The sequence below is a fragment of the Zeus faber genome, assembly GCF_960531495.2.
Source record: "Zeus faber genome assembly, chromosome: 17".
Classification (NCBI taxonomy): domain Eukaryota; kingdom Metazoa; phylum Chordata; class Actinopteri; order Zeiformes; family Zeidae; genus Zeus; species Zeus faber.
The window spans coordinates 6,909,826-6,936,283 of record NC_137204.1 but is presented as its reverse complement, the minus strand read 5'-3'; the positions used below and the strand labels follow the sequence as shown (position 1 = coordinate 6,936,283).

Here is a 26,458-nt window from a genome sequence, read left to right as displayed (position 1 = left end):
AGTATAATAATGTCATTTATCAGACTAGGTGTTGTACTGATGGTAAACCTTTATTGTTACTTTTGCTTATTCACATGGTTATGTAATGAAGTTTTCTAAGGGGATTTTTTTTTTCCCTAATTCTAACTATTGGGATACTGGGCCAATCGCTGGAGAGACAAAGAAAAACAGGGTTTTTCTTTTATAAAATCCACACAAATTCACGAGGCCCCTTATAGCGTGCGAGGCTCCAGCCAATTGCTTAACTATGAAACCTCGAAATACCGCTTGTGAATATGTACACCTTCCCTGAGGTGCCCTACCCTCCATCATAAATCAACTCAAAGTGCAACTCTCCCATGCCACACAATAAAATAAAATATATTGGTAGATATTCAAAGATGATTTCATTCAATATTGTGATGTGAGAAAAACAACGGCTGGGCATGATATTAAAAATGATCTGTTAATAGAATAGTACCTGGTTGATCCAATTATGGAATCAGGGTCATCGCTGACTTACAGACCGCAGGGTCTTCTCTCTGAAGGAGCAAACATCCTCAGTAGGCTACAGCTAGAGAGGTCTCATGGTGTACACGGTCTAACTCTGCTTGACAGTATGTGACGGCATTGGAACTAAATCATAGAATGAACTAATTTCTTCTAAATAATTTAATGCTATGTTATGACAATGGATAATACAATTGTGAATCACATTGATAATGGTTGCTGATGCCTCCTCCTGTGCGACGTTCTCTGTTTCATTTAGGGGGATTTAAATGTATATTTAATACAACACAGACTATTAAATCTATTATATAATTGAGCGAGCACCTTGTGTCAGTTACGCACATTTAATTATTCTTGGTATTTTTAGAGCTTATAGAGCTTATTGTGCGTCTTGGCTTTATATGCCCGTATGTATATGTATATGACAAATAACCTCTTGAATCTTGAGTCTTGATTTGAATTTGGCTTGGATGAAGACTGGGCCAAAAAAAAAAAAAAAAAATGTTTTTGGAGATTACTCCAAATTTGCTGTATTTTTATTGATTTTTTCTGACTGATCAAGTGGTTGTGTTGAATATTGAAATCCTCAGTCGAGTTTGCTTCCTGGGCGATATTCTACGTGAAGATTAGTGTGCATGGCCTGTGTGAATGACCTGAGCCGTGAATCAGAGCAACTCTCCTCAGTTTAATTTTCAAGCTGAATGAAAATTGACTTTTGGAGGTTGGAGGGGGGTTTAGCAACATCACTCACGTCAGCACAAATGTTGTTTGTGGATCTCTTTAAAGGATAAAGACCTCTACCTTTGCCCCCGATGGCAATGTCAAATATTGACTTGGGACAATTAGATCATTTCATCCTCTGCTTATCTCAACCTCACAGATGTTACTGAGTAGAGCCATAACCAGTATTAAAATAAAGGTCAACGGCAGTTTCATGAAGCAGTGCGTGATTCATCTGAGGAGGCGTCCTTGTTTTTTTTACAACTTCTGGGTGGTTTAATAGCATGAGTTTGAATATATTGTCAAGGAACAACGGAGAACTTTGTTCAGAGGGAGCAAGGGTTGAAAGAGCTGGTATTGTATTGTATATATACAGCACATAAGAAACTATAATTGGAGTTTTATATATACAGAATATATTGTTCTATAACTTTATTTTTAAATAAACGTATGCATTAGATTGTATAGTACTGATAGTACTGTTAGATTTTACAGGGTAACAAGGACCAACAAAGTACAACTGTGTCAAAGTCATTTTGTCATGAGATCTAATCAGGACACTGAGCAGATATGAGGTTTATTGTCGGTCGACAATTAATAAACAACTGTTATGTCTTCAATAAGTTTTTGTTTTATTTCTACCTTTGTCGCAACCAATTGAGCGGTATTTTCCAATTTAATAATAAGCTTTTTTTATCAGTAAAGTCAATCGGTTTTCTCTGAGGCTAAAGTTGCTCCCCACTACAGTAGCAACTTTATATAAAAAAAATAATAGAATTTGGAGAGCAATCTTATTCTGACTAATATTTCAATATTGTTAAAAAAAAAAAGCTCTTTTAATAAAAAAAAACACAAATGGCACAAACATGGTCCATGAGATTTTATCATATTATTTAGCATTTAGAAGCAAGTAATGGCACCATTTTCACGTCAGAATTCGCATATCCCCAAACTCTGATACTCTTACAATAATGTATGATCAGAAAAATAAAAAAAAACAAATTATTAATAATAAATTAAAATTGACATTTTGTCAGAAATTGTTCTTTAGAGAGAAAGAGACTGAAACAGATCCAGATTTTTTTTTTCCCATTTAGTGAAAATATTATTCTTTACTAAATAAATAAACAAACACAATACGACAAACACGGTGATATTGGCTCATCTTATTTCTGGCGACACATGAAAGCATGATTGACACAGTGTTTAGCAGAGAGGACCTATGCTGTGCTGTGTTATTTTCAAAAGACATGACCATAAAATCTCCCCAGACTGAGACATGAGAGAGAAACTGTACATTTGAATATAAGCTGGTAGTCCTTTGAACGTGAAGTCCTTTGGAACGTGACTTTCAGACCAGGCCAGCCAGTCGTTTGAGCAGGACGCTCTGGTCCTGAGGGTTCATGGACTCGTACGTGTCCAGCTGTAGGGTGAAGGTGGCGTTTCCGGAGGACAGCGTCCGAAGGACTGTGGAGTAGCCCTTTTTGTGAAGGAGGAAAAGGTACGACTTCAGAAAAGAACAACCGGGTTATTATTTTCAACAGGTTCCTTGTGTCATTCGTGACTCACCATCAACTCGGCGAGGGGAACGGTGGCGAGCAGCAGCTTGTCGCTCTGGCGATTCTGAATGTCTCGGATGGTCCCGCGTCTTTGGGCCAAATCGCTTAATATGGCGCTCAAGTGCTCCTCCCCCACGGTCACCTCCAGCGACATCATGGGCTCCAGGACCTGGCCGCCCGCTTGACTCAGAGCCTGCGTCGATCAAATCGCAAATAAGCGGGCACTTCAATTCTGAGAGCGAAGTCATTAACGTGTGATTTTTCCAATGCGACGTGCAGTTATGTACCTTCAACATGCAGCGAGACACACATGCAGACACCATGGCGAGAGACGACCCCGATTCAATGTTGACACTCTGGATCAACGTGCAGACACCCTGAACTGGATAACCCAGCAAAGGACCTTGAGGAGTGAGGAAAGGTTAAGGAATAAAGCTTTTATTTGAGGATGAATCCCAAATCATGGGCATGTTTGCCGACATGCCCTGGTTTTTCTCCGGGTGTACGACAAAGCAGGATTATTGAGTTGGGAGTATAACTTTAGGCTCTACTGTATGTCACCTTGAAGATAAGCACTTTGCACGCCGTTCTCTACAGCCTCTCTCAATTCAGACGAGAGCTGAGCCACTTCCTCTTCGAAGCTTATGCCGAGGGAACTTCCCGTGGAGATATCCTCGGTCGGACTCACAGCCAAGGTCACCGTCACCACGTGTCTTCTTTCCCCCAACGTACGATCCAGGGTCTCTGTAATGCAGACAAATGAGGGGGGAAAAAAAGATATTATTATTAATTAATTATTATTATTATTATTATTATTATTATTATTATTATTATTATTATTATTATTATTATTATTATTATTAATAATAATAATTATTATTTTTTAATTATTTATTTAATATAATTATTATTTGTCTTCCAGGGTTCATTCTGGCATTACAAAATGAAATTGAAGGACTTTTTAAACACTTCTTTTTCATTTTCACGCAAAGCAAATATAATACGATTTAAATGTGATCTTTATTAATTAAAATATTGTCACCTATTTATATTTATCTATTAATTATTTATCTATTTACAACCATGCTGGATTAAATGTGGCATCATCTATGTCGTAAAAGCCATTCTGGAAAATGTGTATGACGTTACGATTTAAATATTAAAACCAGGTCACAAAAGGGGTAACTTTTCAAGACCTTTAAGCACCTCAGGGACCTGGTCGGTCTCTCGGTCTCTCTCTCTCTCTCTCCCTCTCCCTCCCTCCCTACCTGTCACAGATACACGTTGGAGAATGGTCTCTCTGTAGGCCACCTGCAGTGGGCCAAGGTGAGTCTCGATGCCGTACTCTCTTCTGATCCGATCATGGATAATCTCGATGTGCAACTCTCCCATTCCACATAAAATAGTCTGAGAGGAGAGATTTGGCAAATAATCAAAAGTCTTGTAGTGTAAACAAAAAAGAAAAAAAAGGCTACGCATGACTTTTAAGATGAGGTCTCAATGACATCTCGCTAATCTCATTATGGTGTTACCTGTCCAGAATCAGCGTCGACCCTGACCTTCAGACTGGGGTCTTCTCTCTGAAGGCAAGCAAGTGCGTTCTCGAGATCTTTAAGAAAAAGGTTTGATGATGTAATTATTTAGACTGCAGACTTACAAAAGGCATTTCTCATCAATTCTAAACACTGTGATTTCACAGTAAGAAGCTCAAGTGGAAAATGACATTTGCCTCAGACAGGGTTCATTCTGGCATTACAATTCCAAGGACTTTCAAAATCTTTTCCCCGATTTTCAAAAACTGAAAACTTAAAAGGACTTTGAAAGCACTTCAGCACAAAATGGGTCTATTTTCAAGGTATTCCTTTACTTTCTGGTACTTAAATTTTCGAAAACATAATTACATAATTCAAGTACCTCAAGGACCTGGGAGAACCCCGTTCAGACCATGTGCACTAACCTGCCTGTTTGGCCATGGTGGGTGGTTCTATGGAGCAGAAGAAAACAGGCTCGGGGACCTCAACACCAGACAGTATGACGCTGCCTTGGTCCCCGGGATTCGTCCCCATCCGCCCCTCTGACCGTGCCCGTCGAGCGGCAGCCGCTGCCGAGGCCTTGGATGAGACAATGGTGTCCCCTGTGACTGTCTGAATAGATGGATAAATTATAAATTTAATAAACATCCAATAAACCTAACCTGACTGAAGACAATAAATATATGGCAATATACACAAAGCCCAGTGATAAATACAGATATAACCTAAAAAGAACAGAAAAAAATAATAATAAAAATAAAAAGGAAAAATTGTATAAAATACCTAAAAAATTTTGAGGAAGTAGTCCAAAAGTAAAACATACAAGGAAAAAAAAAAGGAATAATAAACTTTGCAACAAAACTCTAATTGTTATTTATAGGTTATATCTGTATTTATTACAAAACTAAGTGTATATGGTAATTATTGTATATTCTCACATTTTTGCACATACTGCCTTTTTTAAATGTATTTATTTTTTTATTACTATACTGTTTTGATCTGCGCTGCCGAGACAATTTACAGACAGTTTCCCTGATAACAATGAACAAAATAAATAGCCTAGGTGGTGTCATTAAAAGATATACAAGTATAAATATAAATCCTGAACATTAAAAACCTAAGTAACGTGACTGTCTGTATTTGCTTTGAAATGTGGGGGGGTTAAAGTCGACAGTCTCCGAAACTGAGTAAACTTAGTTGAAAAAGTTCCTTAAGTGCTGTAAGTAGGTAGTTGTAGCACAGGCTCTAAGGTGTAGGATGCTCTACCTGCTTGAGTCCCACAGTTAGAGCAATATTTCCCGCCGTGAGAGAGGGGATCTCAATGTGTTGGTCGGCAAATGGAACCAGCAGCCTGCTCATCCTCTCCCTACAGAGAAAACAGTTCATCGCAATAAGAAGATCATAGCTAGCCAGCGCCGAGTTTGGAGAACAGTGACTGTAATGTGGCTGTAACGTTGAAGCACCTACGTGTTGTTCCTATTGATGTTGTGGACGGCCGTCTGGGGTTTCAAAGTCCCGGAGTAGATCCGAAGAAACACCAAAGGACCTCGTTGTTTGTCATGGAGAACCTTAAAAGCCAGAGCGCACAAGTCCTCCTTGTACCACCGCCTGTGCAGGGATATACAGACCAATGGGGCCACAGACAGTACTGAGGATAAATGACGAATAAGGTTTTAAAAGGGGAGTAAAAAATATATATTGAGATACATGCATTTATAGTTCTTGATTTTGGAAAAAAAAACAACAACATTAATTCACATGTCTATAAAAAGCACTGCCTGACATTTTAATATATATATATTTTTTTTAAGTAAAAAAAATGTCTACCCCACAAAATTCCCAAAATAAATGAACTTTTTTATTTTTCTTGACAGTGGCTTCAAATTGACTGTACTTTACAGAGGATTTTTCCAATTTGAGAGACAGACACACAGAAAGACAGTCAGATAGATACATATAGACAGACTAAAAATATGAAAAAAGAAAAAGGAAATATATTGAAAATTTGGAAAATAACATTTAACTGTACCCACTAAAAAAAAAAAAATCTGCCAATATACACTAAACTTAATGATAAATAACAGATATAACTTAGGAAAACAGAATTAAATACAAAAATAATAAGTCTTCATATCTAGTTTATTTGAATAATAAATGACGCAAACACAAAAAAGATTGCGCCATGTCATTGACCCACGACAACACAACAAAATACTCAGATTTAAGATATATTTTTTTAATATTGCTGTGATAGTTTGTGTTTCTCTTAAATGGCATAGAACCTGACTTACACCAGGTCACTGTGTCTCTCGTTGGGTGCAGGAAGGTAGGCGGTGATTGCATCAAGGAGGGGTTGAACGCCTTTGTTTCTCAAAGAACTCCCACACACCACGGGAACCCCTTTTTGGGCCAAAGTCACACGCCGCAGAGCGTCTTCAAGCTGATGACAGATGACAAAGGTAAAACAATCACAGGTTAAAGGGCATTTCACTAACCACACTTGCTTAAAGTAGATTATTTCTATCCTTGGTCCCATCTGAAACTAAGTTGCTTACTTTGCTTGAGGGTACAGAATCAAAATTGTCACCAAAATCGGTCAGCAGCAGTTCAGCAAAGTCGTCATCCAGATCTGCGACCTAAAATAAAAATAACAGAGAGACTCATTGGCATTATAAATATCAATGATAATATCTTCTGATTCATTTTATATGTGTTTTTTAAGTTGAATAATGTCCTATGTTACCTGCTCAATCAACGCTGCCCTAGCCTCTTGGGCCTCCAGATGTTCCGAGCATTCTGATTGGCTGAGGGCTGTTGTCTCATATGTACGTCCATCGTCCTCTTTAGATGTTGCTGTCCACACCATTTTCTGATTGTTTACCAGGTCAATTAACCCCTTGAAGTTCTTCCCACTCCCTACTGGAATCTGTGAAACGGTTATTAACAGGCAACAGACAATGGCCTTTGTGGATTTACATCATCATGATAAATAATAATCCTATTTACCTGAAGTATGAGTGGGGTGGCTTTCAGCTTCTCCTTTATGCTTTCGACAGCAAAACCGAAGCTGGGGGAAATATGTAAAGCGTTTTAACCAGAAAGGTTATCGGGGTTCATTCTGGCATTACAAAAGGAATTTCAAGGACTTTTGTTTTTAAGTGCTTTGTATTACATTTTGTATCACACACACACACACACACACACACACACACACACACACACACACACACACACACACACACACACACACACACCTCATTGTAATCTACTATTATTTCCCTGGCATAGTCCAAAATTTGTAGTACGCATTATTATGCTTTGAATAACAACACCAGGGGGACTATCGCAGGTTTTCAATGATCGCAAATTTTCTTCAAGCACTTCAGAACAAAAACGTATTCCAGTACTTCAATTTTTGAGGACGAAATTCAAACACTTCAAGCACCTCAAGGACCCGGTAAGAACTGGGGTTATCCACAAGGCTGCAGGTTTGACCTACTTCGCTGTGGGCTTATCCATCTTGTTCAGGAAACAAATACAGGGCACCTGATGCTTCTCTGCTTGTCTCCATACTGTTAGAGTCTGAGCCTGGTGACGTGACAAAAAATACAGAGCAAAATTTGTAAATATGTTTAAGCACTTACCTCTAATGTGCACATTTTAAACTTCGAAAAAAAAAATTTTTTCAAGAAAGGCAGCAAACCTCAACCCCAGCAGAGGCGTCAAAAACTGCGACAGCCCCATCCAGAACTCGCAGGGACCGCTCCACTTCCAGCGTGAAGTCAACATGTCCTGAAATCACACACACACACACACACACACACACACACACACACACACACACACACACACACACACACACACACACACACACACACACACACACACACACACACACACGTACACGTACTTTTCAAGCACTATTTTTTCCATTTTCAAGGACTTTATGTACTGTATATATTAGTAATCTCATTGTCATCTACTATTATAAGTGTGTTGTTCCAACCATGCTGGATCAAATGCATCATCATGCCATAAATCTATGTTGTAAAAGCGATTCCGGAAGCAAAACTTTATTACGTCACAATTTGAATAACAAAACTAGGGGGAAAATCACAAGTTTTTGATGACAGCATTTTTTTTTCCAAGGACTTATCAAGCACTTCAGCACAATAAGGGGGCTATTTTCAAGATATTCCAGTACTTCCAATTCCTGAGGACAAAACGCAAGCACCTCAAGGACCCGGTAATAACCCCTGTTAATAACACTTCAATAAGAATGTTCACCAATCTTTACCTGGAGTGTCTATGAGGTTGATTCTATGTTTTTTCCAGTCAAAGGTGACGGCTGCCGATTGTATGGTGATCCCACGCTCCCTCTCCTGAACCATGAAATCTGTAACTGTATCCCCGTCGTCAACGTCTGAGGGAGAACAGGAGAGTTAAAACTCCTTCGGAGAAAATGAAACGAGTGAATAACAATTCCATCTTCACTGTCCTACACACCTCCCAGCATCCTTGTGTATCCAGAATAGTAAAGCATTCGCTCTGTGGTCGTTGTCTTTCCAGCATCTATGTGCGCCATAATGCCGATATTTCTAATCCTTCAGGACAAACAGGATGGACAATAAGAGGGGCGTTGGAATTTGTGAGTGTAATTAAACATTTTAAATACATTAAAAAAAAAAAAAAAAAAAAAAAGAATTATTTCACTTACTTGGATACATCCGGATGGACCACAGTTCTCAATGGTTTAACATTATCTGTATAAATGTTTAAAAAAGAGTAAATTCATGGCAATTTAAGGGTCAATGCATGTAAGAAAGATGATAATTATAATAACTATCGCTTCAGGCAGCAATACATAGAGTCCAGTTTAGATAGGTACAATTTTCAGAATTTCCATAATGCTGTGATCAGCCTTACAGTGCCTTTACATCTAATGTTTTTTTAAATACATAAAGTTTATACATAAAGACAAAAGAAGTATCAAATTTTTCTTGTTTTTTTACACATGAGTATTTCTCATGCTCATGTGTCTGACCAATCCCCACGGACCCGCGTCTGGACCATTCACCGATCACCTATGTCACTGAATGTTCTTCTGTCGTTCAGTTTAAATATCTCTTGAGAACAAGGTTTTTAAACAATTATGATCGTTCCGGGATCATGCGGTGCGCACACAAAAGAAAGTGACAAACATGCAAGCCTGCAAACATTCTTAGAACCTTCCTGCAGTGCGAAGATACCTTCTGTGACAGTTTATAGTTTTCCCGGTTTTGTAAAACGCAGCTCGAGTCACAGTTTCAGAGTCTCCTTTTAACACAGCATCAGCTCAAGTTGTCTGTCTTCGCGTATGGAGTGGCTGGACGGGAATGAGTTCTGAGAGAAATAGCTTGACTTTTTCAACTTCAACATCAATGATGATGTTCAAAAGAATGCCAAGATTAAAAATCTTATCATTAATAATGATGAATAAATGTATAAATATTATGAATTTATTATTATAAATAATCTTCTTCTTTCGGCTGCTACCCGTTAGGGCTCACCATGACGGATCATCTGCCTCCAATACCTTCTGTTCTGCGCATCTCCCCCCTGACACCAACTGCCTGCATGTCCTCCATCACCACATCCATAAACCTTCTCTTTGGCCTTCCTCTTTTCCTCTTGCCTGGCAGCCCAATCCTCAGCATCCTCCTCCCAATGTAACTCTCATCTCTCCTACACACGTGCCCAAACCATCTCAATCTGGCCTCTCTCACTTTTTCACCAAACTGTCCAACCTGAGCTGTCCCTCTAATGTACTCATTCTTAATCCTGTCCATCCTTGTCACTCCCAATGAAAATCTCAACATCCTCAACTCTGCCAGCTCCAGTTCAGCCACCTGCCTTTTTGTCAGTGCCACCGCCTCTAAACCGTACAACATAGCTGGTTTCACTGCCGTCCTGTAGACCTTTGTGAGAGAAAAATACATATGATCAACTATAAGAATGAGGACAATAGCCTCTACCTGTAAAGGGGGTGTTTAAAACATCGCCCCTGTGTTTCCAGGAGCCCCTAAGGGATTGTTATCCGTGTCTGCCAGCAAAAGCTTGCAAGTACCTGTGAATTCACTATTTGAGGGTAACACCCAGGGAGACAGTTGAGGGGGACAGTCTTGTAAATTACTTCTGACCAAAGCCACATCCTCTGTTTTTGTATAAAGCCCTCTTCATCAGAAATAAAAGCAGACTGGTCAGAACACTGCTTTGGAGCAGTACTGAATCTTTCTCTTTATTCTGCAGAATAAATATCTTTAACATTCTCAGTCTTTGTTGTCTTGTAGCGGGCAGATTAACCTCACCGATCAATGGAGAAGAATTTCTTCCACACCTTCCCTTCATTCTTGCTGGAATCCTACTGTCACAGATCACTCCGGACACTGTTCTCCACCCACTCCACCCTGCCTGTACTCTCTTCTTCACCTCTCTCCCACACTCTCTGCTGCTTTGGATGGTCGACCCCAAGTACTTGAACTCATCCGCCTTCTCCACCTCCACTCCTTGCATTCTCAGCTTTTCGCCGCCCTCCCTCCCATTCAGGCACATGTATTCTGTCTTACTCCTGCTGACTTTCATTTCTCTTCTCTAATGCATGCCTCCACTTCTCCAGGCTCTCCCCAACCTGCTCCCTACTCTCGCTACAGATCACAATGTCATCCGCGAACATCATAGTCCAGAGAGACTCCTGACTGATTTCATCTGTTAACCTGTCCATCACCATTGGAAACAAGAAAGGGCTCAGAGCTGATCCTTGATGCAATCCCACCTCCACTTTGAAGGCCTTCATCACGCCTACTGCACACCTTACTACTGTCTGACTGCCCTCATACATTTCCTGTACCACTCTTGCATACTTCTCTGCCACCCCTGACTTCCTCATGTAATACCATACTGCCTCTCTCTCTCAGCATTCTTAAAGCAAACATTAGTGCACAACAACTGCAGTACTCTTTCCTGGCATGAAACCATGCTACTGCTCGCTGATCCCCACCTCTCCTCTTAACCTAGCCTCCACTACCCTTTCCCATAGCTTCATGCTGTGGCTGATCAACTTTATTCCCCTGTAGTTACTACAGTTCTGTACATCTCCCTTATCTTGAAGATGGGTACCAGTGCACTTATTATTATAAATAATAATAAGAATAAAATAATAATAATAATAAGAAGAAGAAGAACTATTATTATTATGACTAATAATACAGAGAAAACATAATCAACTATAATAATGAAATGGAAAAAATAATTAATATTAATCACAACTTCAAATAGTGTACCTGGAGGAAGGCTATAATGTCTCTTTCCATGACGGCTCACTCTCAGTGGCTTGATCTTGATTGCTGCTTTTAATAAATGCCTACCCTGCGAATAACAAAGCCACACATAATTAAAAGCATGGTTAAAACCAACAAGTGGCAGTCAAGTAAAACCCTCCGTTTACTTACCCAAATCATTTTGCTGTAGGTCCCAAAGCTCTTTGGAGGCATCTTCAGAACTAATTCACTAACATCTCACCATTGACTGAGCATCAAGGGCTGTAAACGTGTTACACACTTAGTAATAAATGTGATCCCTTGAGATACCACTGCATGGAAATGGATATTTTGTTTGTCCTCCAGACAACAGTTCTCAAACGTTCTGATCGTGTCATCGAATCACGTCTTCTTGTCTTTGCTGTACGGCTTCAAAATTCTTCCCCCTAGAACATCGGACTTCATATTGGTTCCGAACATGTTACCCACCACGTTGGAATATCAATTAAGTGGGATGTGATGAGCAAACAAATAAATGCGTGTACATGTGTATGTACTGTTTAAATATTTACTCGAATCCATCCTCAAATTGACAAATGACGGCAACTGTCAGACACAGCGTGCTCAAGCCCGGTCAAAAGAACAAACGGACACGTCGACACATTTGCATGACGTACTTCCTTTAAGTTTTGGCTTCGGGGAAAACAACACCTGGGACCTGAGCCGTCACAAAAAAACCCCTCAAAATAATCTCCCGTTTTGAAGAAAATAAACCATCTTGAAGCTACCGTGAGGAACAACATCAAAGTCCAAAATGGTATGGGCGTGCCTTCCTAAATACTTTTATTTGTGTCTAAATACCAGGCAAACGTGTTAGCACTGTGTGCTAGCTACCATGTGGCTTCTCACTCTATACACGGGGGTTGTTTGTAAATATACCTTTGCCATATTAAGGTTTCTGACAAAAAATATTTCATACAATAAATACAATATTACTAATACAATTATTTAAACGTGGCTAAAACTACGATAGTATTAGATTGTAAGGTTTTCACCCCCAGGTATATTTCACAATTTTATAATATTTTCAATAATGCAAACATGAACATTTTTTTTTTTTTTTTACAAACATTTAAATTAGGCATTGAAATTATATATATAAAATTAGTTGCGCAGTATGCAGTTTACCTTCAGTTAGCCTGATGTACTAGTAGTATAATCATGTCCTTAAAAAATGTCAAAAGCTATACACAGTACGACAATTCAAATTGATTTCCATATACAATTATTAGCTTTTTGTTTTCTTCTTTTGGGTAGGTTATATTTTCATATGCACTGGTACTGTAAATGTAGAACAAATGTATCTTCAGAGATTCTCACATTAGTTAGTGGAGGTGGTGAGTATGTTGGCTCACGAAAATTCAGATTACAGATGCACAGTATTCCCTACAGCTGATCTAGGGATGTGAAGCACAACTATGCCAGTTTGGTGAATAACAAACATTTATTAAACATTTTCAATATGACAATTTACAATTATTGTACAAAGGCATTATGCCAAAAATTTGTACTTACCGTTTTAATTAATATTTACCACCTTCTCCATACACATAATCTTAATAAATATATAAAATATACCAAAAACTTCACTCATCCATATGAGGCAGCAGTGGCGGGAATTTTGGGAATTAGCAAATGGAAACAGGAAAATGTGGCGTGAACTGACCTCCGTGTTGGAGTGGCCACTGGTTACATGGTCATATTGCATGTGTACCATGTGTGGTTGTGATTTAGCTGACTAAAAAAATTATAATAATAATCTTACAGAATGTATTGTTTCTCCTAATGATCTACAGCCACAGAACGAGCACATTGAGTTGCACCGCAAGCGACATGGCTACCGCTTGGACCACCATGAAAGAAAGAGAAAGAAGGAGAGCCGTGAGGTCCATGAGCGCTCCCACAAAGCCAAGAAAATGATTGGACTAAAGGCCAAACTTTATCACAAGCAGAGACATGCAGAGAAGATTCAAATGAAGAAAACGTGAGTACATGGCATTCGCGGTTCTGGGGTAGACATTGAGAGTCTGGGGATCCAATTCATTTAATATTTAAATTTTGACTTTGCAGGATCAAAATGCACGAGCAGCGGAAGACAAAGCAGAAGAACGACGACAAAACTCCAGAGGGAGCAGTTCCAGCGTACTTGTTGGACAGAGAGGGACAGTCTCGTGCCAAAGTGCTCTCCAACATGATCAAACAGAAGAGGAAGGAGAAGGCTGTAAGTGTCTCTTGTTTCTGTTTGTTTTCAGAGCTGGTTGGTTTGCTCCAGCTGTCTCTTATCTAGAGCTAATACAAACGGATTGAGCCTGATAATCTCCTAAGTACATACCCGTGAAGTGCTGTCTTACTTCCTTTTCTCTGTAGGGAAAATGGGAGGTGCCCCTGCCCAAGGTGCGCGCCCAGGGCGAGGCGGAGGTTCTCAAAGTCATCAAAACTGGGAAGAGGCAAAAGAAACAATGGAAGAGAATGGTCACCAAAGTGTGCTTTGTTGGTGATGGCTTCACCCGTAAACCCCCAAAATATGAGCGTTTCATCCGTCCCATGGTAAGAGTCATGCACTGCACCTCCACATTGGGGTTAGGTGACTGAGCGTATATATGAGGTTGTGGGAATGGTTCAGATCGACTGGCATCAGGGAACAGGAGGAGATGCCTCCATGTGTGAAAGGTCCTTGAGGTGCCTCTGCATGACAAGGCGGTTCGTTTTTGATAAAGCACATGTGCACAATTACACATTCCTTGTTGGATGTCTATTTCCGTTGATAACAGCCCTGACAAACATTCGCTGGGGGGGGGGGAGGCTTGGTTTAGAAATTTTTTTTAAATAAAAATGATCCTCCGATGCAATTCAATTCTATGGTTTAAATTTCTGATCGATACTTTGTTCTGAAGTAATGCAACCATTTTTGACTTGAGGTGTCGCCAGAGTCATAGATTTACACCTGTGAGCAGTGTGATTGGTTCACACCAAGCACAAACATATCACTGGCGTCGCAGATGTGTTACCTAAGAGTCAGTAAAGCTTTGTTTATTTTGTTTACAGAAAAGTAAGCGGAATGGAAATGGCTTGATTCTGTATTAGACTGAATTTGTTCTGTGACAAATGCATATGAGAATGTATACTGAAAAGTAGTCTCGCTCGCTCTCTCTCTCCCCTTTCATTTATTGTCCCCAGTCTATTCTACATCTACCTTAGAGCTCCACTGACACGCTGTTTCTCCTCTTACTGCAGGGTCTGCGTTTCAAGAAGGCTCACGTCACTCACCCAGAGCTGAAAGCAACATTCTGCCTCCCCATCCTCGGAGTGAAGAAGAACCCTTCATCCCCTCTGTACACAAGCCTGGGAGTCATCACGAAAGGAACCGTCCTAGAGGTCAACGTCAGCGAGTTGGGCCTGGTAACCCAAGGAGGAAAGGTCATCTGGGGTCAGTATTCAACATGGCAAATCTTCATTTAAAATCCCTTAACTGTAATGACTGCATTAAATATTAAAAATGTTTACATGGCCAGCTGTCCTGGACCTAATTCAGTTTTAAATTTGGTGACCGTCAATATATTTGATGCTCTTTTACAAAACTACCATTACAAACTATATTTTATTTTGTCTGAAAACATGGTGTACTCAATTCAAACAAATTGCGGGGAACCCCAGTAGCTCACATGGGAGCACGCACCATATATAAAGCATACATTTGCTGCATGTCATCCTCTCTGTCTGTCCCCTTTCTTCCCACACTATCACTGTCAACCAAAACGTGAAAAAATGCCCCCAAAAAAAGAAAAAAAAGTGCATTATTTCTTCCTTTAATTATGGTCTTTGTTTCTATTTAACAGGTAAATATGCCCAGGTGACAAATAATCCAGAGAATGACGGCTGCATAAACGCAGTTCTGCTTGTGTAAAAGGACAATTGCATTATACAGACTGAACACCTTTGGCTTGGACTATTTGGACCGAACACGGAAGACAGAGAAGTTCAACCAGCATCATCAACATCAGAAAAACTCAAGACACATCCATGCATTTCATGCATTCAAATTCAGGAGCAAAGGGGTTTATTACTGATGGATTTTCTTTTGTTATTAATGTAAATAAACCTCATCGACACTGGCACTTGAGTTTTTTTTTACAGAATACTTAATTACATTGAACAATGGGAATATCACATTATCAAAATTATCTACAAAACATACAGATGCAGTATAGCAGCTTTACATGAGTAGTCCACACAAAGAGATGAAGTGCCCAAAATAAAAATACACCTTTTATTAGGTCTAATTATTTATCAACACTGGGATCTTCTGATTTGATGAAATTTTGAATTAGAAGGACATTAAATGATGGTCAACTGAAATCTATTGTATATTAACTAACGCTATGTGAACCAAAGAGCGTGTTTAATTGTAGGTAAAGCATGTAAGATCCAACAGCTCACTTGTGGAAAAAAAACCTACCACCACTGCTTACAAAGCTAACTATCATTGACGCCATTTCTAAATGTTTTGCAGGCAAATGAAAATAAAATATCAAAGGGAAAGATGGGAAAGTGACAGGAGAGTAAAGGGGGAAAACATCAGAGGGAAGCTATACAGTACTGGCAAGATTTGTCTCCATGGGACAAAGAAGGAACTGTAAAGGGCAAAAATACTTATCTGATACTGGAAAAGGGCTCACACACAAACATGATTCCCACTGAAATGTGATGTTTAAGAGGTAGTGTGCCAGCTGTCATGTCCCCTACCTCTGAGATTATCGCCTACATTGTCTCCGAGCGCCTAGACGGTCGGTCCCCTTTCACATAGGCTGTCTCCCATACTCTCCTGGACTCTTTCCGAGCTACTAGAATGTCTGCATCTGTCTCCTTGGCTGTTTCCTAGCTCCTACACTACCCTACACTGTGTCCTAGCTCATCTAGCTAATTTTGAAACAAAAAGTTTTAAAGGAAAAATAATCTTGCTTTACATTTTTGAGAAACAGCCCCAAAGGCCCAGCAGTTTTACAAGCAAAGGTTTGCCGTGTTACTCCCACAGTCTTCAAGCCACAAAAACAATGGGGAATCGCAGATTATTTATGGAAAGTTTCAGCAAATAGTTAAATTCTGTGTTGTGTACCAAATGTTTGGCCAAAAGGTTTCCTATGGGAATGAGTACAGTTCCACAGTGATATCCCGTCGTCATGGGAACATGTGTAAACATACTGGGTGGCATGTCTATGTGACGTCACAAATCTCCCTCTATGAAGCTCAGTGTTTGACAGCCTCCTGCGCTGTCTCCTAGCTCCTAGACTGTCGGCTAGACTGTCTCCTAGCTCCTAGACAGTCTGCTAGACTGTCTCCTAGCTCCGGGACTGTCTGCTAGACTCCTAGTCTAGTCGAGTCTCATAGCTCACAGATTGGACAAAAAAATAAGAGTGCAGCAGGGATCATCTCGGCCATTCTGAACCCTCAGCAGTAGACATGATTGTCGATCAAATGGCATCACCATGACAACCTAAAGCTAAATTTTGACTGCAGCCTGAACATTAGATGTCACTACTGAACTACATAAGCCACCACCTACAATTTCCTAACATAGACAGTAAGTGTATTAGTTCTATCAAATTTACATTGATTTATGGAACGTACAATTAATGGTTGCAAAGCTAACTCAAAATATATTAAATTGTGATCATTGTTAACAAAATCACCAGCTGCTTAGTGTATGAAAAGTAGTGACTGCTTATTTGACTTTTGTTTCTACTGACAGCGTGTTTCCTTGTTCTAGTCTCCAACAAAACCAAGAACCATGAGCAGGGGGGGTCCTGGCAGCCGGACCAGCCAGTTGGCCATTTGTACTATCGGTAAACTTTCTTGCTTTTTCTAGTTACATTTGTGCATTTTCGTTTCATTTAAGCTGACATCTGAATGCTGATCATAGTGAAAGTCCATCTTAACACTCAAAAAAGGTTAACTGTGCACTAAAGCATACTTGTGTAGGTTTCACAATAACGCAAATATGAGTACACCAAGGACCTCCGTTCTGGGCGTATCCGGCCCAACATCTTAAACCCTTATCTAAAGTCCGTACTACCTGAGAAGGCCATAGGTGCAATTTTTCAATTCCTTTCTTATTCTGCTCTTATCATATCTCCCACGTCAAACATGGCGGATATGATAAGATATGATTGATTTTCACATGCTCTCCTGTTTTTATTTCATATCTAGAGTAGAAAGGCATACTCTCAGCTTTGTTTCACAGTTAAAATGAGCACTTTCATATCAATGAATGAAAGTGAATCGACGACTCAAACGGCTCCAGACATACTGTACCGTAGCCGTGTGTTTACTATGTAATAAGCCATTTCATTTTGCAGCAGAAGCAGAGCTCTCCAAACAGCAGAGACAGTACCACGCAATTGAAAAAGCCTCGAGGTCATACAGCTCGGAAGCCAAGGATCTCATTCGCAAACAGCGGTAAGCAGTAACTTCCATTCAGCCGCAACAGGGAGCGAGATTGATTGATTTATCGATCGATCTGCTTTTACTCATGTTTAAAGGATCATGATAATTTTACATGTATGTTGTGACATTTTGTCTACTGTACCATATTAAGTGGTAACTAAAATTCATCTGCATCAATTGGAAAGTATGTGTGTAATTTTTTTTCTTGCTTCCTTTCAAGTTGTAATTTGGAGCACTACTTTTATTTATACTTGGGTTATATTATCTTCAAAGTAAAGGTACCTTTACTCCAGTGCTCCAAATATATCCAATTGTATGTGAAGTGACAAACTAAAATGTTTGGGAATGTTAGTGTGTATGTCTTTTACGGTCACCAGAGCTGAGCTCCAGAAGCTCAGTACGGAGCGCGAGGAGCTGATGCGTAACCTCAGAATTTCAGAGAGCCGTATCCACAGTGGCACCATCACCAGCATCGCACAGAGACTAGGCGCCACCCTCCTCTCCAAAGATGAACTAGACAAGGCGATGGAAGCAGAGAAATCTAAACAGGCCACTTTGAGACAGAAGGTAAAATGTTTGGTACTTTCTGACCAAATTACACTTTTAATGTTGCCCCGTGGAAGGCCGCAAGACAAATCTACTGCAAACATCACCTTCACCTTCTACAACCGCTTCCTCCTCAGATTGAGAAATTGGAGATGATGATTGTAGGACAGAAGGCAGAAAAAGAAAAAATATCGGATAATGTGTTGAAATCAGAGCACAGAGATTTGAAAACGTACCGCATTGTGCAAGACCATCTGACCCGGGTTAGTGTCTCCTTCTGTCCGTCCTTGACTCGACTGGTACGGCTGTTGCGAATTAGAACGACAAATGTGCTTTCCCATGTGGCTGCGTAGGCCCACGTACGTGTTAACGAGCTGCATGTCAAGAACGGAGAGCTGAGGGAAGAGCTGAGCACCCTGCAAATGGAGAGGAGAGAGTTCCTGCATGTCCATACTCAGCTGAAAAAGGTGAGTGGAGTCGATTCCCTGTGATTTCTCTCATCCCTGATAAGCCAGGATAAGGAGACAATGAGAAAATGATTAGTGTAAGGTATCCTTGGTGTCTTGGGCTGCCTAGATTGAGGATTGGAGATGAATTCCCTCATTCTCTAGTTGAGGGTTTTTGTGTTAGAAACATGGAAGTGTGGGCCATGATTGAAGTAGCTATATAGGGAAGAGAAAACACTTGATTTTAAGGACGTTCTAACACCAGGGTTGATACATGGATGTTTGGAAGGGATTCATACGTAAAACCTGGAGATCAACAAGACTTTGTTTCTTCATTCAGGAGCAGCAAAAAGCTCAAAACGAAATCCGTCGCCTGAGGACTTGTTGTACGGCTACCTTTGAGGCTGGGTGAGGCCTACTATAGTCCATCTACCATCTGACATTTTTTAAATCTACTGAAGAATAAATTAAGTTTAGCTTTTTTCATGTGATGTAGACAATATCTACATTTTATTTTGCTGCCAATAATGTGGCTATAACAAGCTATTTGATGTTAATCTGAACAATTGATCCTGTGACGACATCTAACACGCAGTACCTCATGCATAACCTCAGTTGGATTATTTTTCATCTTTGTTTTGTACACAATAGTAGGCACGTTCTGACAAAATGCATGCCCTTCCTGTTGTGCTGAAATGCCCCCTGTGATTGGCCACGTCCAGCTTGGTAGTCCGCAGCAAACAGACAATGCTGAAAGAGAACAACGTCAAAGACCTGTCTGAGCATGTCAGCTTGAAGAACGCGCTGGAGAGGGAGGTCTCCCACCACTCCGAATTCAAGGCGTTCCTCTGCATCAAGATCGCCGAGCGCAGGGAGCAGCTGCCCCAGGAGACAGGTCTCAACGGATATGGCCACTCTCCCAAAGTCCCCCACCCCAAGACAGACATGGGTAAGGGATTTCAGTGTGTGATAAGAACTTGCCTCGATCTTTTGGATTTAGGTATTCTATACCGTTCTGCCTGGGAAAGTCAGGGAAACAAAGATTACCTTTGCTCTGTCTGTGTAAGATGGGTAAAGTAGGCACTGTGTTGGAGCAGTGGTTCTCAACTGGTCAAGGCTCAGGATCCACATTTGTCCTTGGTCATCAAACACGGCGACTCAGCTGATCCAATAGGTTTTCTATGGGATTCCGGTCTGGCGAAAGTGCAGGCCACTCCATTTGAGGTACCCCAGTCTCCAGTTCCCTAAAGATGCAACCTCGATGAGCAGGAGCATTGTCGTCCATGAAGATGAAATTAGGCCTGTGTTGTTCATGCAGGGGCACAATGACTGGATTAATGATGTTATTCAGGTAGTATGGGCTTGTCACTGTACCATTCACAAAGTGTAGGGCCGTTCTGTATTGACTAGACACACCTGCCCACACTGTAACAACACCACCACCACCAAAGGCTCGTCTGGTGACAACAGTGGCTGATGCATAGCGCTCTCCTTGACGTCTCCAACATCGTTGGCGGCCATCATTTCTGCTCAACGTGAATCGACTTTCATCAGAGAACAGCACTGAGGCCACTGGTCCCTCGTCCAGCGTCAATGCTCCCTGGCCCATGCAAGACAATGATGCCTGTGCCTGGTGGTGTGGTCAGGTACCCTTGCAGGTCATCTAGCACGCAGACCACACTGATGTAAACGGTTTTGAATGGGCTGACGTGACACTTGGGTGCCTCTCACCTCCCTTAAATGTGCCTGGAGTTGAGTGGCATTCATCATCCAGTTCCGCAGGGCACTGTTCACAATGAAGCGCTCATCAGTGTGGGATGTGGCCAAAGGACGTCCACTTCTATGCCTTTCTGTGACTCTTCCAGTCTCTCTGTATCTCTGTTGCAACCTGCTGATGACACTCTGTGACACTCGGGCCACTTCCCTCTGAGAACATCCTGTTTGAAGCCTCGCAATGGCAAGGTACTGTTGATCAATTGTTAGGTGTCGTCTTGGTCTCATGATGTCAAAATGTGAACAGCATGATGAAGAGGACTGTTTAAATACCAATTCTAATTGAACCAGGAAATGTATTGGTCGATTCATGGAGAGCATTGCAATGATCCACACTGCACAGAAAGCGTTGACTGTATGAAGTCAAGAGTCTGAGAGATCTAAGTCTAAGATTTGTTTTGATGTGTCATGACAAACATGGCTATTGGTAACGGGTCGATTTCTAAAGAAGAAGAAACAGAAACAGTCTTTAATCGTCACACGACACTCCACAACACATGCTTGCACACACACACACATGCACATGCTTGATGGTGGCCGGTGAAATGGCTCCTCTGCTTTTGACCCATCCTGGCTTGTCCTTCCTCCGGGGGCACAGCCAGGAGCAGTGGGCAGCATACGTGGACGCGCCCGGGGACCAGGTGATAAGTGTCCATCGCTGGTCAGACGATGATGGGTGCATGTTTTTGGTGGGGGTCCTTACTGACGTGAGGTGGAGGAAACCCCATGTGAACACGGGGAGAACATGCAAACTCCACACAGAAAGGCTCCTGTTTTTGGAAGATAACCCGCCGGAGCACGGTGCCAACAGCGCCCCAGGCGGGAATCGAAGTTGACTAGATTTACTGAAAATGGACCCACGACCAAGCTTTGGATCATGTTTTGACCAAAAAGGTCCAGACCTGGGCCCGTAAAAAGTCTGGATCTCTGGATGGCATTTCTATCTGTTCTGGCCTCAAAAACTTGAAAGAAAAAACACTGGAACCGAACAGTCTGATGCGAAAAGGTTTATTGTGTATCTAAGAAACAAGTACAACAACAAACAGTGAGTGGGGCCCCGGAGCTGACTAACAAACCTATTTTTTGGACCTCCTTATATGTGACCCACCCACTTAAATTTTTCTTCGCATCATTTGAAAGTGGAGAATCAGAGCTTCCAAACAAGGTGTCACTTGTGAAAATCAAGCAAATAAAAGAAGAATAAAAAAAGCTTTTATTTAACAGAAAGAATATCCATTTTATATAAAATTTGAATTAATTTGGAGTTTAAAAGTATAGAAGAAAAGGCAAAAACAATGAGTCTCAGAAAATCTGAGTCTCATCAACTTCTTCCGTTGTAACAACAACGGGCGTCGGTGGTCTCCTCCAGTGGTTCTTGAAAATATGCAGTTTCATCGTCACATTCAGGTTGAAATCTACTATTTGAAATGTTCTCTAAGTCCGAGATAATATCAGATTCAGCGTCGCTGTCGGAGAACTGACAATCATCGCTGAAAATGACGTCCAGTACGCACTAACACTGACTTGGGTTTGTTGCACTGGTCAGATTTAAGTCTGCAATATGATTTAGATCTTCCTCCACTTGCTTCTCGTAATCCATAACAACACAGGGAAATTAAAGTTTTCACAACTTTCACAACAAGACCCGCATCTTGTTTACGGAAGAGACGTCAGTGACTCTAAAGGAAACGATCGATCGGTGTTGTTCAGCGCTATTCAGCGTCTTGGTAAGTGAACTGCCTTTCCCCATGTAATCTAATGGGAATATTTAACTCCACGGTTTAACATTTTTCTACTATTTATAAACCAAACTCGGTTTTGAAAATATGTTGAGAGATAAAAAAAAATACAAAGGCACACGAATCTGGAAAAATTGAATTTTCCTTCAAGAAAGGTGGGTCACATATACCCAAAATGTTGTCTCTTCCAATTACATGTCCTGCCCCTCTCAGCGCCAGGAACGAATCATAGTCTTGTTACTAGGGAGTTCTTCTCTGCTTCTTTCAGTGCAGGGAACCAATCATAGTCTAGTTACTAGGGAGTTCTTCCCTGCCCCTTTCAGTGCAGGGAACCAATCAGTCTTTTGGGGTGTGAACCAATCACAGTCCTATTACCGGGGAGCCTTTCCTTTTGGGGGTGATTCCCAAGGAACCAATCATAGTCTTGTGCGGTGTGAACCAATCACAGTCTTGTAACTGGGAGTATTTCCCTTTCCTGTAAAGAGAGTTGATGGAACACCCGCGCCATTTTTACCATATTTGGGCATATTTCCTCTTCCTAATGTTGGCCATGACCTCGGCCTGTTTCTTAGCTTCAACTGTTTTTGGCTGGTGTTTAGGCCTGTTTTTGCAGAAGACTTTTTGCAAGTTCTTTCTGTTATGTTATTACTTTTCTTAGTTTTGGGTTTTATAGCATACAATTTTAAAAGGTTTTTTAGTATATATACCTTGAATACTGGTGGTTTAGTATAACCTGTTATCAGTTTCTTGTTCTGTGGGGGTTAATAATTAACCACAACAATCGGGGCCCACACGTTGAGAAACACTGGTGTGTGAAGTACAGCATTCCATCTCTGTGCCTGACCTTGCTCCATGCAGATCAGCATAAGAGACAAAAGAGTAAGGAGCCGGGGCTGGAGGAGATGGAGGAGGCCATCGAAAAGATCTACAGAGTGACCGGACAAACAGACCCGTCCAAGATGGCCGAACAATTCACAAAGAGTAAGTCCCCAAGCTTCCCCTCAGATCCATGAGCCTGTCTTTCCCATTCGTCCATCTGTCTTGTGTTTAAGTATTTCCGTTTATCTGTACCTGTCTGACAAAAAAAAAAATAGTGGTTTTAATTAGTAATTCAAATGTCCTTTATTTATGTTCCGTGTCCCACAGTGGAAAAACAGAATCACGCTCTGTTCAATTTTGTCAGCTATCAGCACATCCAGGCAGACTCCACCCGTGAACAAATCAATTCGGTTGGTCTCAAGATCCGTTGTGTATCGTATATCAAATATCATGTTGTGCCATTGCTCTTGTCAGCTTACACTGCGTGTTTGGCCATTAGCTTCACAGGGAAATCAAGAGGGCGCGGAAGCAGGATCGCCAGATGCATGAACAGCAGCAGGCCATCCTGAGAGATATCAGCACCCAGCAGGAGGTCATAGACCAACAGCTCGCTATGTACTGCCAGTGCACTGTCTCTGTGGAGAAGACTATGGATCAGTTAAAGACAGGTACAGCAGCCTCCCGGCGATGTCGGGAAACACGCAATCACTGACCCATCATGGATTTTCTGCCTGTCAGTCTTGTCTGTTCCTCTCTTACCACATCCCCCTACCTGGAGCTGGAAAACTCCAGGTTCAAAAAGTTAGATCCTGCCATTTTTTTTGCTCCAGCCATGCACTGATCCAGCTGATTTCCACTCACTAGTTGGATCTCTGGCTTGATGCTAATTAATCAAATTGACAAAGTTGACTCCAAATTCCGGAGTGGTATTTTACTATTGGCTTCCATGTTCTTGTGGAGCTACAACTTAACAGAGCTTAACTGTCGTCCCTATCGATAGTGGTATGACACTTAAAACGGTTGAAACTGATATATATTTTTCAACAAACTGTCCAGAACTGGAAAAAATGTTCTACACTTTGGAATGTGACAACTCTGAGATGGCAGAAAGGCTGTGCGCCTCCTCTGGAATCCAGTACCAAAACATCATGGAGTACCTGGAGCGGGTGGAGGACAGAGCCAAGGAGCTCCTTGTGCTGCAGTCCTACCTCAAGTTTAAGGAAATGGCTGACCATAAGGTATGTGGAGACTACAGGCCTCATCGGTGAAGACAGAAGAACAGTAACGTGCCGTGATGTCCGGGTGGGCAGTGGCAAATCAGAGAGGCTTTGCCACGTAGTAACAATGACAACAGCACACAGCAGCATCCAAATTAAAACGATTGAAAGCTAGGCAGCAATGCATTATAACAGGGGAGAGAACAATGAAGGCTATAGGCTACCACATAATCCTATATACTGTATATTATATATCACAGCATCATTGCCCAACCACTTGTACTTAATACAGCTGTTGATACAGCCATAGATACAGCAGCAAACAATCCAAGTCAAAACATGGACTTCACCCACAGTTAGAAGTCAAAATGCTGGTGTTGCTTTAAAATGTAAACGTATTAGGTCCCATGAAATTACTTAAAGGGGAGCTATTATGCTCCTTTTCAAGTTAATATAGTCTCTGAGGTTCCCAAAACATTGTTTTTATGTTTTTTGCTGAAAATACCAGTCAGATTATGCATTTAACCCACTGGAACATGCCTCAAAACCATAGTGTTGCAAAACGGGCTGTTTCTGTGTGTGTGTAGCTTTAGACCCCTAGTTCTGTGAGCCAATGGGGTTTGAGCTCCGGGTGAAGAAGCCTCCTTCTACTTACTTGGCTTGTTGATGATCTGAGCGGGCCTGTAGGAAAATCGATTCCGATCGATACCAGCTCACCCCTGCTCATCACATATACATTGTTTTCATGCCACTTCATGCCAACTGGTGATATTAATGTTAATTTGCAATTTCTTTGCATACCTGCAATGCTTCTCTACTCGATTTAACAATTAAAAGGTTGATAGGGGATGCTGCACACCTCTTTCCCTCCCCCAGCACAGCGACAGCCTTCAGTGCATCGCTGAGCAGCTCATCGGGCTGAGGCTCAGAGAGCAGCTTGGATCGGCATCTAAGACGTCTTTCATCCCACAGATTCAATCTCTGTGAGTGTGTTTACAGTATCATTGTTAAGTAGGTTGATAGAACAGACATTTTACAGTATAAACCTCTGGGGTGGTAGCGGAGGGAACCGACTGCCCACTGGATGGTTAAACATTCCTCAACCGTGCTGTACCGGTCAAGGGGCTGGTTAGCTCTTAAAAGTTGGGGACAAACCTCCTATAATAGCCGGCCAGCCCCAAGAACTGCCTCATCTCCCTCTTGGTCTTGGGTCTCGGCGTGTTTGCGACCGCAGCGGTTTTATCAAGCTGGGGTCGGACCAGGCCTTCGCCCATGTGTTACCCCAGATACCGTACCTCCAGCCATCCCACGGCACACTTCTTTGGGTTGGCGGTGAGCCCAGCCCGCCTCAGGGACTCAAGCACAGTGCCCACATGCTGCATATGCTGCTCCCAGGTGTCACTGTGAATAATAACGTCATCTAGGTAGGCCGCGGCATATGCTACATGCGGACGCAGGACGTGGTCCATGAGTCTCTGAAAGGTGGCTGGGGCACCGAACAACCCGAACAGAAGTATGTGAAAGTGGTATAAGCCAAATGGTGTGGAGAACTCAGATTTTCCTTGAACTCCTGAGACAAGGGAATCTGCCAGTAGCCGTTTGTTAAATCCAGTGTCGTGAAAAAACAAGCTGTACCTAACTGGTCGAGAAGTTCATCGACCCTGGGCATCAGGTAGGCGTCAAACGTGGACACTGGTTTCACTCTTTGGTAGTCCACGCAGAACTGGACTGACCCATCAGCACGAAGGGACTAGACCAGTCACTCGTGGACTCTTCTATTATGCCCATGTGGAGCATGGCCTCTAATTCCGCCTGCATGATC

The 26,458-nt window shown here is 41.5% G+C and overlaps 3 protein-coding genes across 4 annotated transcripts; 2 read left to right on the top strand and 1 right to left on the bottom strand.

Moving 5' to 3' along the window:
• Window positions 1-2,074: 2,074 nt before the first annotated feature.
• Window positions 2,075-11,996, bottom strand: gfm2 (GTP dependent ribosome recycling factor mitochondrial 2). 2 transcript variants are annotated; one of them, XM_080018002.1, is made up of 20 exons: window positions 11,788-11,996; window positions 11,620-11,704; window positions 9,018-9,063; window positions 8,807-8,904; window positions 8,598-8,723; window positions 8,004-8,092; window positions 7,800-7,888; window positions 7,307-7,367; window positions 7,044-7,226; window positions 6,856-6,936; window positions 6,592-6,740; window positions 5,768-5,908; window positions 5,567-5,666; window positions 4,726-4,912; window positions 4,301-4,377; window positions 4,037-4,175; window positions 3,330-3,512; window positions 3,056-3,171; window positions 2,779-2,961; window positions 2,075-2,689 (listed from the first exon to the last, which is right to left on the bottom strand). In XM_080018002.1, exons 1-20 carry the CDS (start codon window positions 11,827-11,829, stop codon window positions 2,561-2,563), a joined length of 2,304 nt encoding a protein of 767 aa, XP_079874128.1. In that variant the 5' UTR covers window positions 11,830-11,996; the 3' UTR covers window positions 2,075-2,560. The 2 variants fall into 2 exon arrangements, with proteins under 2 accessions (XP_079874128.1, XP_079874129.1); XM_080018003.1 differs by having other exon boundaries at window positions 8,004-8,068.
• Window positions 11,997-12,271: 275 nt separating this feature from the next.
• Window positions 12,272-15,767, top strand: nsa2 (NSA2 ribosome biogenesis homolog). Its single transcript, XM_080018027.1, has 6 exons — window positions 12,272-12,412; window positions 13,452-13,639; window positions 13,726-13,876; window positions 14,023-14,202; window positions 14,890-15,082; window positions 15,492-15,767. The coding sequence occupies exons 1-6, from the start codon at window positions 12,410-12,412 to the stop codon at window positions 15,557-15,559; spliced, it is 783 nt and encodes a 260-aa protein (XP_079874153.1). The 5' UTR covers window positions 12,272-12,409; the 3' UTR covers window positions 15,560-15,767.
• Window positions 15,768-16,387: 620 nt separating this feature from the next.
• On the top strand, window positions 16,388-25,623 carry LOC307243503 (coiled-coil domain-containing protein 63-like; the record flags this gene model as incomplete). Its single annotated transcript, XM_080018333.1, has 12 exons — window positions 16,388-16,439; window positions 17,420-17,495; window positions 18,474-18,663; window positions 18,780-18,905; window positions 18,996-19,109; window positions 19,429-19,496; window positions 19,811-20,037; window positions 23,459-23,581; window positions 23,747-23,829; window positions 23,919-24,087; window positions 24,476-24,657; window positions 25,513-25,623. 12 exons carry the CDS (start codon window positions 16,388-16,390, stop codon window positions 25,621-25,623), a joined length of 1,521 nt encoding a protein of 506 aa, XP_079874459.1.
• Between the last annotated feature and the right edge of the window lie 835 nt (window positions 25,624-26,458).